At 34.1% G+C, this 14,341-nt stretch overlaps 1 protein-coding gene across 1 annotated transcript in view; it reads right to left on the bottom strand.

Moving 5' to 3' along the window:
* CFAP54 (cilia and flagella associated protein 54) overlaps positions 1-14,341 on the bottom strand; it is a 135,277-nt gene that overhangs the window by 104,888 nt on the left and 16,048 nt on the right. Inside the window, exons 11-18 of the mRNA XM_070947348.1 lie at positions 10,544-10,656; positions 10,258-10,429; positions 9,543-9,628; positions 8,490-8,624; positions 5,694-5,838; positions 4,451-4,515; positions 2,704-2,832; positions 1,557-1,701 (exon numbers count right to left, since the gene is read on the bottom strand). Of these exons, the coding sequence (XP_070803449.1) occupies positions 1,557-1,701; positions 2,704-2,832; positions 4,451-4,515; positions 5,694-5,838; positions 8,490-8,624; positions 9,543-9,628; positions 10,258-10,429; positions 10,544-10,656 (990 nt within the window). The remainder of the gene's footprint in view (positions 1-1,556; positions 1,702-2,703; positions 2,833-4,450; positions 4,516-5,693; positions 5,839-8,489; positions 8,625-9,542; positions 9,629-10,257; positions 10,430-10,543; positions 10,657-14,341) is intronic.

Genomic DNA, 14,341 nt, shown 5'->3' with positions numbered 1-14,341 from the left:
CTATAGGCAAAGTCAATGAGGAAGCCAGAAAGTCATAAATGGCAACCACATGAAGTCCTTATTTAACAACTTACTGTGATTTGCTTAAAGACAACAAACAGGAAGTGCTGGAAGAGCCATGTTTAAGGTTTATGACATATTGGAAATTCTGGTTTCAATTGCTGTTGTTAACTGAGAGTTATCTGTATATTTTTATTAAGTGTTGCCTTTGACTTTCTAATACCACCCTAGGTTTTGGAATATTTTCCTTCTGATTTTTCTTTCAAGTAGAAGCCACAGATTTCAAATGCAGTTTCTTTTATATACACTCAAAAGAACTGCAAAATAGACTTTCTTTACTATCGATGTAATGTGATTATCACAAAACTTCAACAACCTGAAATTAACTGAAAATAGTGAAACCTTGTCCCTTTTTTAAAAACAGGATTTGATGATTGTTCTAGAGCTAACTTATATACTGCAAAGCACAGTAAAAGATATTAACAAGTACATGACATAAGTATATACAGTAATGGTACCTTAAATGGTAGGTAATATAGTTTGGCTATCCATCAAGACTCTTTTTTCTTTTTTCAAATGTTATTTTATACTTCTTTTTCAATATTTACTCTGGTTTGTATTTACAACTGTATTTTATTCTTATTCAAGAAAGGAGGAAGAGGAGTTGAATCCAAAAATAATTAATAATCTGGACCCATGCTTGGCAGTATCAGGTCCAGCTTTATCTATTTATCTATCCCAACTACTTTATCTGCTTCTCTGTCTTAGTTTTCTTAAAACAGTCACACTACTACTCTGATAGATTGGTTGTCCAATATATCCCAAATAATCGTAGGGCCCCTCCTAATGGCAGGTTTTTGGACACAAATAAAGGAAAGTCTGCTGTTTCACTGGAGTACATACTCGCACCTTCCAGTGTACCTTGCTGACCATTCTTTTCCTCCCCTTTGCTAGGCAGACATCCCTTCCATCAAAGACTCATCTTGTTCTTCACATCAACTACTTTCCAACCTAGAAATAGCCAGCCACTTCCTCAACTCTGATGTTATTCTCTAACCCAGCTCTGTTCACTGACCACATAATTTTTGGATACAAAAGGCTGCAGTTGAACAAGATGGGCATTTTGATTACATACAGTCAGAAAAAAATGTGACATATCTCCATTATTCAGCTAGATTTGTATATAAAAAGCATAGAAGTATCTTTATAAAAGAAAAAAGGCAATATAATTAATTTCAGACTTGTAAACATTAAGCAACAGTGGCCACATTTGCAAGTCTGTAATATGGGGCATAAGCAAAGCAAAAATTTAGCTGGGTAGAAAAATATCATTTTTTATAACTTTATCCTGGAAATTCATAAATACTATTCGCTGAGAATAGTACCATGATAAAAAATAATCTGGTTCCATAATAAATAAGTAATAGACATAATAAATAAATACTACACATTTTAAAAGTTATATTTTCATCTTTGTGAAACATAAAATTGGAATGGTCCTCCAGTATGAAATATGAAATTACCAAAAAGTGTTTATATCACCTTACTTTACCTACCTTGAGTTGCATTAAGTAGTTTAACTGCTATTCGGTGCTGAGCCTGAATAAGTTCAATATGTAGATCCATAATAAAATTGTTTCCTATTGGTGATCTCTCATTATCAGATGATAAAGTTTTATTCATAACCTGCTTTTCTGTAATCTGATTGAAAGAAAATTTGCCAATTCTTTTTATACATTTTAGGAAGCATATTTTTTCAAAATGGCTATTCAGCTTTCTTTTGGAATATTTTATTAAAACAATTAAAAATCAAGAGTAATAATTAGTATAACACAAACCACAAGTATGGATAAAAACAAATCATAAAGGTTTGAAAAATCTTTTCTAACTCAGAAATAAGTTAGTAATCATAATTAAATACCCTATGTTTCTTTTAATATACTGTTCCAAGAATAATTAGAAGGGTTCAAGTAAAAAAAACCCTGAGATTTCAATTTCAGGTTTATTCTTAATTTTTGCAGTAGTGCTGTATGTTTCTTTTCAGTACTTTTCTTTTCTTTTTTTTAGTATGACCATGATTAACTATGTTTTAGATTGTTGTCTTGCTGAAATATCCAACTTGTTTTCAGCTTCTTTACTGGCTAGGGGAAATTAGCTTGTAGGATATGTTCAACAGACTAGGCTGGCTTAAATAACGAATTTTAATGGGTGTTTTAGTTTTTTAATATAAGGGCCAAATTATTTAATATGTTTTAAACTGTTTTTAAACTTTATGGATATATGTATTTTACTGTGGCTGTGCACCGCCCTGAGTCCCTCGGGAGAAGGGCGGTATAAAAATTTAAATAAATAAATAAATAAATAAATAAATAAATAAATAAATAAATAAATAAATAAATAAATAAATGTTGCTATTTAATTGAATCCACTGCTTATTCCACTTGTAGTACATTTCAAAAAGAAAGCAAACAGAGCTAACCACGTTTAATTAGTTTCTTCAAGTGCTTACCCTTTTTCTCCAAATATAAATTTGTGTTTCATCAATTGATCATGGTTTTCTCATGTGTACTTTCTGATAAGGTTAAAAAAAAAGTGTCCTTCTGACCATGCTGCCCAAAACTATAAGTAATCTGTGGACAATTGCTCCAGAGATAGTTAAATTTTTAGCTAATCTGCAGAGATCTGTTACTTTGAATAGCTTACCTTTTTACAATAATTATCAAGCACTGATGTTCCATCAGGTAAAACTGTTAGTACATGAGCTCGATTAATTGCTATAATTGCTCTGTCAATATACTCATAAGCCAAAAATAATTGTTCTTGGGGAGGTTGCTGAAATATATCCAGACATTTGATTAATGAAGACAAAAGTGAGAAAAAGGCAATTAATTTTTGTTTCTAAGATTTTATTTTAAGGACTACAGAGAAAACCAAGAGAAATAAAATGACATCTATTATTTCTAGTTGTTAATTTTGGGAAATTGTGAAACTCTAAGCCTTAAGTGACAGAATTACTGAGCAGCACCACTATATTAAATACAGCTGAGTTCGTTAAAAATTACAGTGAAGCAGCGTTAACAACCTCAAGGTAAACCTATATGCTTAAAGACTTAATGACATAATTTCTTTCGGGACAAGGACACATAAGATTTTAAAAAGAATGAGACAGAGTAGGGGGAGTGAATGCATGGGGTCCTCCCCTAACCAGTCAGTGGCAGAGACCAGTTACTAAGAAGGGCACATTATAGGAATGAGGATCTATAGAGTGTGAGGACTGTGACTGGCCTTGAGAGTTATTACTTAAGTGCCCCCCCCCGGAGTTTCCCCCTCACACTTTGCATTGATAGACTGACATATGGGGATGGCTGGGTGAGGGACAAGGCCACTAGCCAAGGAGGAGGGAGGTCAGGGTAGGAGACAGGGGATCCTCTAAGGGCTTGAAACAGGGTAACAAATTCAAGTGGTGACGGGCATGATGATACGGGAGCCAAAAGGCTCCCGTATCATCATGCCTTGGAGGCATGTTCCAGCCCTTTGAGCTCACATACAAACCTTGGACAATGGACCTTTGAAGGCCTGGGCCTTCAGCTACTGCTGATGAATGCCAGGTTGGTTAACAAAAAGACTCCACCCCTCTTTATTTGTGACCTCTCTGGAGAGAACAAGTCACAGACCTGACTGACACCAGATGGTAGAGTTCCCCTCTCAAAAATATGTCTAGCCAAATGAAGGTTCTGGCCCCAGCCAAGACCTAAGGGAATGTATATGCCCAATTATCAGTGAATCATTTCACCCTGTTGAAACTGAGGAAGTGGACGGGGTCTTTGGAGCTGTCAGTGCAACTATCTGCTTATTAGATTCTTGTCCATCCTGGCTGGTGAAAGTCTCCAAGACAGTGACATGCAGGTGCATCTAGGTAATGATTAAAACCACAAGAGGGGGTGTACCTGGCACCATTTAAGATTGAACTAGATTGACTCAAATCAGATAAAGGTTATTTTGTTCTTGTTTAATAGAAGATAATTCAATTTAAATTTTAGCTGTTCCAAAAGCTATTCTTCTTAAGCCATGCCACAGAATGAAAAGAATAAAATACTTCTATCGTCTTTCTTCCCCGATCACTGAAATAGTGGGCTATTACTGATTTAGCATGTGAAATTCTTAAAGGAATTTTAGTTCCTTTCAGTTGGTCTGGGAATTCCTCTCTATTTTGGATTTTACTTGAGTTAGAAAAAGAAGACTGTAACTCTTTTCTTTGAAACTAACATTTCACATGATGAATTCTTATTTCTGGACTGAAACACAGTAAGCCTTTCCAGTATTTAGCTATCTTCTCTTTTTTGGGAATAAACTTTTTTAAACTACAATTTTCACTTAGTACTGAATCAGTGGTTTTTCAAAATTATAACCAATCTACTAATATCTATGGTAGTTGTTAAGGGGAAAATACCTGTATTAATGAAGAAATGTTACTGATGTAGTATTCTGAAAACAGAGAATCATCTTCTGCTAAAACTGCAGGAAAGGGAAAAGTAAAACAAAGATTTTTAACCGTAAATGAAATGTAGGCTCTAATTGGCCTGTAGTCTCTCATAAAATACCTGTAACTAGCTCTCAGTTTTTAATTGAATACTGAGTAACTCAGTAATTGAGATAGCAATAGCACTTACAGTTATATATCACTTTACAGTGCTTTACAGCCCTCTCTAAGCAGTTTATAGAGTCGGCATATTGCCCCCAACAATTTGGATCCTCATTTTACTGACCTCGGAAGGATGGAAGGCTGAGTCAAGCTTGAGCCTGGTGGGATTTGAACTGACAAATTACAGGCAGCGGGCAGTCGGCAGAAGTAGCCTGCAGTGCTGCACTCTAACCACTGCGCCATCATGGAGATATTACATAGCCTAATGCCTACATATTTAAACTTTAAAATGTCTTTACTTTAGACAATTGCCTTGAAAGGAATCACTTTCCAGAAATTTTATTTCTGACAACCTTTGCCAGATAGCACTTTCAACTGCATCATATCAAGGGAAAGTGACCCAGCTCCTTCCACATCAGACATACAGGACATAAAGAGGAAAAATAATTTCCTAATCAGGGGACTGGCAATTGCCTCTAGAGGTGCAGCTGGGTTGCAGAACACTTTGTGTGATTTGGGGAAAATAACGTCAGAAAAGGGAAGCAACAGACATTTCTCATAACCCACAGTTTTCCCTGTGAATTTAGAAGGGGAGGCAGACTCTGATGGGGAGGGTGATGTAATGATATGTGGGAATAACTTTGGGAGAGAGGACAAGGCGATGCAGCTAAGGGAACAGTCAGACAAAAGGCAGATGAGGAATATGAGCAGGGCAAGGGGCTCAGAAGAGGCCCTCTGTAGTTTCTTGGGCTATAAAGGAGATAGGGGAGAGAGGTACTTTCAAACGTGCAAGATTTCGTTAATGTACTTTTACAATAAAGTAGAATTAGCTCATCTAGTTATATTTTCTGTCTGGTCTACCACATAAGACTGACACAAACAGATTGCAAGGTATTATTATTAGCATACTTATGACATTTCATCCTATACTGGCAGATGGCATCTCCTAGCTTCTTCATATAGATGTTAAATAAAATAGAGTGAGTTTAATATTTTATAACACTACATAGCGTTATTATGTGTTGTCAACTGAATTGTAAAAACCATGTACCTGGTATGTCTCCAGATTTGAAGTCTGCAATATTTTCCATCACTGATGTTAGCCTTAATGATACTTCAGCTATTAATACAGGATTAGTGATTCCAAGATTAATGGTGTGAATTACTTCATTAATTACATGAATAATGTGAAGCCACTAGGCAAACAAACAAAATTAAAGCCAAGATTGTTAGAAATTTATTATAGAATTTACAAATAGGAAATAAATAGTTAGTCTTCACCTTACAATTCATTGAGTGACCATTCAAAATTACAAAGGAACTGAAAAAACTGACTTATGACCATTTTTCGCACTTACAACTGTTGCAGCATCCTATAGTAACATGATCAAAATGTGGATGCTTGGAAGCTGGCATGTATTTATGATGGTTGCAATGTTCCAGGATCATATGATCAACTCTTATGACCTTCTGAAAGATCACAATGGGGAAGCCAATTCTCTTAATAATTGTGTAGCTAATTTAACTGCAGTGATTCACTTAATAATTGTGGCAAGAAAAGTCATAAAACTCACTTAACTATGTCTTGCTTAGCAATGGAAATTTTGTGGGTTCAATGGTGGTCAAGAAATGCCTGTATACAGACATGAACAATACATATACCAGATAATTTTGCTTACTCATAGCTTTTGGCCAGGCAATCAATGCAATCACAAAATACTAGTTCCCACTTACCCAAGGCACTTTTTCAAATTTTCTAAAGCTAGGCAAAGGCTAGGAACCTTACTCATTAAATTTCAGTTCACATATTCATTGCTTTCATAGCAACTGTTTAATGAACCATCAAGAAATGGTATTTTAAGTGTCCATCTCAGTGGTGGGTTTCAAAAATTTTTATTATCGGTTCTGTGGGTGTGGCTTGGTGGGCGTGACATGGCTTGGTGGGTGTGGCTTGGTGGGCGTGGCAGGGGAAGGTTACTGCAACATTCCCATTTCCTCCCGATCAGTTGGGCCTCGGGAGACAGAGAATAGATGGGGACGGGGTCAGTCAGAGGTGGTATTTACCAGTTCTCCGAACTACTCAAAATTTCTGCTACCGGTTCTCTAGAACTGGTCAGAACCTGCTGAAACCCACCTCTGAGTACAATGCATGTTCTTTTTGATTGGTAAGAGGTAAATAATTATATGATGATTTCAAAATGGTTTCTCTGAATTTAGCTTTCATAGAATAATGTCAGCATCACTGGCGTAAACTCAGTTTGGTCATACTTGTGACTTACTGGCCAAACCATGCCATAACTGTCTATCATATCATTACTAAGGAGTTCCAAATGTGATATGGTAATCTATTTTTTTCTTTTCCTTCCTAAAACTTATATGAAACCTTTGCTTGCCCATGATACATAGAAGATTGTTGAAGTATGAGACTGTGGTAAAGAACGTGAATCAATGAATGAAATGTTAAAAAGAAATACAAATATGTTATATGTTTTTGATAAAAAAAGGAAGGGAAATGATGTAATAAATGTAAACTGAAGTATTTTTTTTTATGGAGTGGAACTGATAAATACATGAGAAGAACTGGAGCTATATATTTAGTTATGAATGAAAAATTTAAAATGCATCTAAGAAACTATGAACCATTATCATTTAGAGTGATGTGGCTATGTATGAAAATAGGAATTCATAGGTTGGTGTCATCTGCATACTATGCTCTAGTGGATGATCAAAACATGAAGTAGTTTTAAAAAGAACTATATAAACCTTCTCAATTAATCAAACCAGATCAAAACTTAATCTGTAAGATCATATAAATTGACAGGTGAAGATAAGGTAAGATAATTATTGGGCCCTTTGGAGAACCAAAAATGAATAATCAGTGATAGGTACCAATTGGTTTGAATGCAGTTTGATTATGTCTATTTGTAACTACTAATGGTAAAGGAACGAAATGTATACGTTTCATTGAGCTGATACAATTTTAAAAACCAAGGATCCCCTCAATTTTTTATTGTATAAGATCAATGAAACTTTTAAATGAAGAAGAATATGAAGAATGAAAGCTTGATGAAAGATTTCCATTTTTGAATGGTTCCATTCCATTTAGTGAATGGTTCAATATTGAACAAAACTGAATTGAAAAATAAGTCACCGGTATAAAAGAAACATATTGAGATGGTCTGGTCATATGAATCAGGACTAAAATGTAAAAGAAGTATATAAAAGAAGAGTAAATAGACTGAAAAAGGAAAATTGAGAAAGTTATGGTTGGATGAACTTTCTAAGATCTTCATATGACAAGTTTAAAAAGAAAAAGGTAATGTGTGAAGTGGTATATGGATGTGATGGAAGCAAAAATTCTTTACAAAAATAGAAATACTGTATATGAAGACTGTTTGGTGAATGGTGTTGATGTGAATTAGATTTATATTTCTTTCTTTTTTCTCTTACCTATTGCTTGCAATTTATCTTGTTTAATTTTAAAGCATAAACATTTCCCAAATCTCCTTGTCAATTTCTTCTCTACAAACTTTGTTACGCTACTTTCTTCTAGTTCTTCCAACTATTACTTCCTAAGGGGCTCCTTCTTTAAATCAAGCTGAACTGGAGCATTTCTATGTCTGTTGTCTTCTACATGCTCAGCTTTTAGCTGATTACATATGGCCTCCTTGCCCTATATGGCAAATCATAAGCAAATTGAACTTAATTTTTCTTACAGAAATTATCCTAGTTATACTAGGCAGAGTTTAACAAGCAAATACCCACTTCAAAATCAATAAATTACCTGATTATATGTATGTAGGTTCATATTGATCTGTAAATTTATAAGTGTATGATAAAAGTTTACCTTGGGTGTTTGGTATTTATGAATGAACTTTAAGAAGTTACTCCCACTCATCTGGATCTTTTGAATTCCTATTTTGCATTTTTGCCACAAAAACATGGTTGCATCAATTATCATTTCTCTGGCCGGCTGGTGAATCTGAAAGATAAATATTTTTCAAATGCTCCTTAACAAATAGTTGTCAAAAAACAATAGTTATCAAATACTTTTCTATTCAATAAGTTATTTTTCTCCAAATGCATGATCCTTGTTATTCCTTCAGTAATTGAAAGACCTGCATATTTGCATCCCTCACAAAGTACATATTTAAAATGTGCAAAAACTTCAGAAATCAAAATTATACTTCAATAAAAGTACTTTATGTTATGTTGATTCATATTATGATTTCGTAGTATCTGTAAAACATATAGTGTTTTTCAACTTTAAACAGAATTATTTTACTTTCTAATTTCAGATGCACTTAACATACACTGCTATTTGAAGCTAATCAGTTCATACAATTTATTTCAAAGTTATTCAGTGGTAAACTCAGTGCAAAATGAAAAAATATTGAAAAAAATCAGAACATTCCGGTATTCTTGTCTCTTGTCCACAGACTAACCAGTGCAATCATTAATACCTTCCAGTACCACTTGGCTCAATTTGCACTAATTCAAATTGCACTTCATTTAGATTTTGCTTAGTGTAACCATTTTCATTTATAAATTATGGTTTGAAGTTAATCACAGTTAAATAAACCACAGATTAGAAAAATGTCTTAGTCCAATCTTTTTTAACAAGGTGACCCAAAGAAGTTACCCAATATTCCTTCCTTCTCCTATCTTCCTCGCAACAACATGCCTGTGACGCGGACCAAAATCTTAATGTCACTGCACATGAAAAACTCACCCAAAGTTTCAACAAAGAAATTGTTAACTTTTTAGATCAAACTGAATACAAAAATGCTAGGGGATAATGAAATCAGGCATCAACAGAAGCATAGAGATAAACCATATTTACACCCCATTAATTTAACACTTCCATTTCATATACTTTATACCAATGATTTTACTATACCTCTTCAGATTTACAGACAGAAGAATAAAGAGTCTTTGCCAGCAGAAAAAGATCATCAGTAATTTTTGATGGTTGTACTGGTCCTTCTGGAGTTGCAATTTATTTTAAACAGAAAGAAAATAAATCAATATTACATTAAGATATTAGTTAAATTCAAATTCTCCGTTTATTAGGGTTAGCTTGAAAATGAAAATTATGAAAATGAAGTATAGTTTCAATTTTATATATTTCTTTTTGAATAAAACTAACAAAATGGGAATAAATTTGTATCTAAGAAAATGCCAACTTAAATAAGAATTCATTTTTGTTTAATAACAGCAAATACAAAGTATAACACATCAGCAACAAAAATATTATTTTTCTACCAATCTTTTTTATTTCATCTTCTGTGTGAAAATATGAACCTGTGATTTGTTTCTTTTTAATAGAATGTAATATAATTATCTGATCAAAACTAAAGTAATAGCCTGATCCTATTGTGCCAATTCACACGTTCAAGGTTTAAAGTAGACATTACTGCAGCATTTATAGACTGTTAACATGATTTACAACAAAATGCAATACCAATATGCTAGTACTGGAACCAGGACATTACTGCAACATATTAATTTAATGTTAAGAATTTAGAAATCCCAAATAATGGGTTATTTTATTTATCAGAAAGACCATATTTTAATTAAATTAATGAAATTCAGTAAATTAATCTGTAACCCACCTAGAAATCCTATATATTTTTTCCCTGGACTACGAAAAGCACCTGTTTCTCGGATATTATCTCCTTGAATAGACAAACCATGCCTTGCTTTTCTTATGGTCAATAAATTCTGCATTAGTAGTAGTAGCTTGATTTCTGCTTCTGCTTTCTTCCACACTGGACTGCTTTGATTCTAATATATAGAGAAATAAGAATTAATATAGGGCTTATTATTATTTTTAAATAATGAAACTACATGATCTATGATTGTATTATAAAACTGAATAAAACTAATAAAATTCATTACCTGAAGAAATGAAAAAAACAGTACAACTGCATGTTCAAACGAATCCCATTCCTCATAACTGAAGACTATCTTAATAAACCTTAATGCAGCATCTGCGGAAATACCATTTTTCCCTGTAAGAATAATATGAACCGTTTAAGAATATTCCATTCTTCATAAACTGTAATAAAAACTCACAGACTGTTTTAAATTATTAGGCACGTGAGTATGTTGACCATATCATCATTTTAATGCATATTTTCCACCTCCAAGCTGTATACACCTGAATGCCTTAGTGGATATAAGCATAGCAGGTGATGTGTGTTTGTGTAATGAGAGAGGGTGTGGCCTAAGAAGATCAACACCCTATATCACCCTATATGCATAATCATTAGGCAGCTTCTTTTCCTCAGGCAAAATGGGCCAAAAAAGATATTTAACTGACTCTGAAAAATCAAAAATTGAAAAAAGTCTTTCAAAGGGCTGTAGCACTCCTTTTTTTTTTTAAGTTTTATTGGATTTTTATTTTTAAATATACATCAATATCCATACATGAACAGCGTGGCCTCTGGGTATAATTCATTTTGATACAAGTAGCGATAATAATATTAATAATATTTGTTACATTAATCAAATTTATGTAATCCGAGTATTAATATACATGTTTGTTTTAAAGTAGTCATTCAATATTTCAATGTTCCATTTTAATGCCAATGATATTATTTAAGCATACATAGTAATACCATCTTTCAGCCTCTAGTCTTTCCATCTAGTTATTGCTTGTATTCTATTATATAAAAATTATATATGCTAATATTCCTCCTGTTTCTTATTTCTACCTCTATTCTAGCTTCTAGTCAGGGCACTATTACTAATCCTAGTGTTAATACACATTTATATTAAGACATAGTCCTTCATTATTTGGTTGTTCAATGTTTCAATACACCATTCTAGTACCAATCATCATATTATTTAAACATACATAATATCATCTTTCAAGCTCCTATCTTTCCATCTAACTACTGCTTTATATAAAAGTGGGAATTGTTATTTCTACCTCTATTCTAGTTTTTAATCAGGCCATCATATTAGAAAATTTCCTTTCTATCCATCATGGCCTATTTTAATACTTCAATTCTTATTCGTTTTTTAGCTTGCCTCCCATACTCCTCTCTTAGATGTTTGTCTCTGCATCTTCACCATTCCAACTAAATATTTCTCCCATCTCTATCCCCCTAAGCTGCCAGGTCTCCAGACTGTCCACCCAAGCACCTATCTCACCTTCAAAAGTATCTTCCAGCTTATCCGACTCCATTTTTAAATCTCTTAAAATACTTTTCCCTTTGTTTATTTCATCAGTCATTATCTTTATCGTCTTCTCCTTCTCATCTCTTTGCTTTATTTGCTTATTTGTTCTATCTTTTCCTCCATTCTTTCTGTTGTCTCCTCTCTTTCCTGAACTCTTTGATCTTCATTCATTATCAGTTGTAGGATATTTTCTATTTTCCTATTTATGACTTGCACTAAGTTCTTTATCTCTCTGTGATTCTTTGTCATAGTATCCCTAATGCTTTGAAACATCAACACCATTTCTTTTAAAATCTCACTCTTTTCCCCCTGAAGGAGCATCTTATCTTATTTTGGTAAAACCCGCTCTCACTCAATAGTCCAAAAACAATATATTCAGGTCCAATATTGCTCTTCAGAAAGTTCAATAATCATAGTTCTTTACATCACAGGATTATTAATCTGTTCCATTTAAGTAGTCCAGGCAGCTTTCCAAAAATCAAGTCACTTACTTTACTTAAAAGTCTTCCTTGTTGAGCCTTGATAGTACAGTGGTTTAGTGCACCCTGTTATTAACACAGCTGCCTGCAATTTCTGCTGGTTTGAATCTCTCCAAGGCTCAAGGTTGACTCAGCCTTCCATCCTTTCTAAGATAGGTGAAATGAGGACCCAGTTTGTGGGGGCAATAAGCTGACTTTGTATAAAATATACAAAAGAATGAAGGCTATTGCTTAACGCATTGTAAGCCGCCCTGAGTCTCCGGAGAAGGGCGGCATATAAATCAAATTAAAAAAAAAAAAGAGTCCAGTAATCATAAAGTAGATAGTTATAGAACAGTGAGTATCACCACTGTCCTCCAGATGGATGTTGTTTATTTCTCTTATCTGAAATTTTGCAGGCTTGTAGAGGTATGATATATTTTCCATTTACCAATAGTTGGCACCCTCAGCTTAGGTTTCAGCGTTCTTTTGAGTAATTAGTGTCTGACTAATCCAAATTTAATTCAATTTATGGAAGCAAAGTCAGCTATTCAAGTAGATAGTTGCAGCATTTTAGAACCTTTTCAGAACCTTTTCAGCCTTTTCAGAACAACGCCTACCCAGTTAAAAATCCAATTTTCTATGTTTTAAAAGGTCTTTAGCTTTTCTCCCCTTAGTCACTTTCTTTTGGGTCTAGGATGTCAGTTTTGGAAGACAATTTTCTTTTTGCTTCTAAACTGCCACATATTTTAACTGGAGAAGTTGGGAGGGGGTTGTTGTTGAAGCAGTAGAAAGTTAGTCATAAAAACATTCCGTATTCAAGGACTTTTGCCTGCGTCTGATGGAGACTGCCTGAAGATTGTATCCAGTAGAGTGTGAAGAGTTGATTGGACAATGTGATGAACTTGTGGGTGTGGGGCAGGGCTGTGAACTCTTAGCTGGGTGGGGAAAACTGGAAGCTTTCAGATTCGAGTTTTCCCAGATGTGTCAACATGACATCTCTAATAAATTGGAGCTTTGAGGAACCTCAGGCCTCAGAGGTTTATTTTGTTGGGGATGTTCCTTGGAACCCTGACATAGGATTTTTCTCTCTATGGTAATTCACCACTTTAAGAAATAGTCCTTAGAGTTTCTTTTCCTCAATTTTCTTCTTCTTTTTTCTTTTAAAGTTAAGGTCTAAATAAAAAAGGAATCTTCTCACCCAGCTCCAGTCACTGTTCATCTACACCACTCCTGCACATTTCTTTGTTGCCTCAGCTGTCCCAGCTTCATTGCAGCCATGATGGCTGCCTCTTCTTCTTGTCATGGATGAGAGGGAAGAAGCCCTGGGTCAAGCAGGAGAGTTGCGGCTCTCTGTGGCCTGCAGAGCGCCCCTCTTTACTTCACCACCCCGACAGGGTGGCTTTAGCTCCTTTCAGAGCCCTCCAACAGGGATAACTCAGTGTGAGAGTGCAGAGAACCACACCTCACGTCTGATCTCGCTTTGACATCAGCCAGAAGTTTGGGATGTAGCACTCTTGAAATTGATAAGCTAGTTGGACCTTTTCAGGTTGAAGTTGGACTCAAAATCCACTCCAAACTTACTGCCAGTTTTTAGAAGACACTTTGTTCAAGCAGTGGTACAGGAAAATGTCTGCATATTTCAAGAAGACCATGATTTTTAAGCAGGACAATGCTCCATGCACTGAAGTACTCCACTGCATGGCTAGCTAGTAAACGCCTTAAAGATGAAAGAATAACGACATGGCCCCCTTCCTCATCTGTCTCTGTTATTCTATTTATTATAGCAACATATTATACTTTATATTAAGGGATTTTCATTTTTTCTGTTGTATCTTTTTCATCTTTTTTAAAACTCTTGTCATTTATTTTTAATAATGTATGTATTTTTGTGTTTTGTTCCTTTTGTTCTTTTTCTTTGTTCTTTTAAAAGCTATAAACATATATATAAATATAAATATAAATATAAATATAAATATAAATATAAATATAAATATAAATATAAATATAAATATAAATATATGATCACCTAAACTGCCAAATTACTAGGTTT

This window comes from Pituophis catenifer, unplaced genomic scaffold (assembly GCF_029215685.1).
Source record: "Pituophis catenifer annectens isolate HBS135680 unplaced genomic scaffold, rPitCat1.0.hap2 SCAF_7, whole genome shotgun sequence".
NCBI classification, from domain to species: domain Eukaryota; kingdom Metazoa; phylum Chordata; class Lepidosauria; order Squamata; family Colubridae; genus Pituophis; species Pituophis catenifer.
This window is presented reverse-complemented; position numbering and strand designations above follow the sequence as displayed.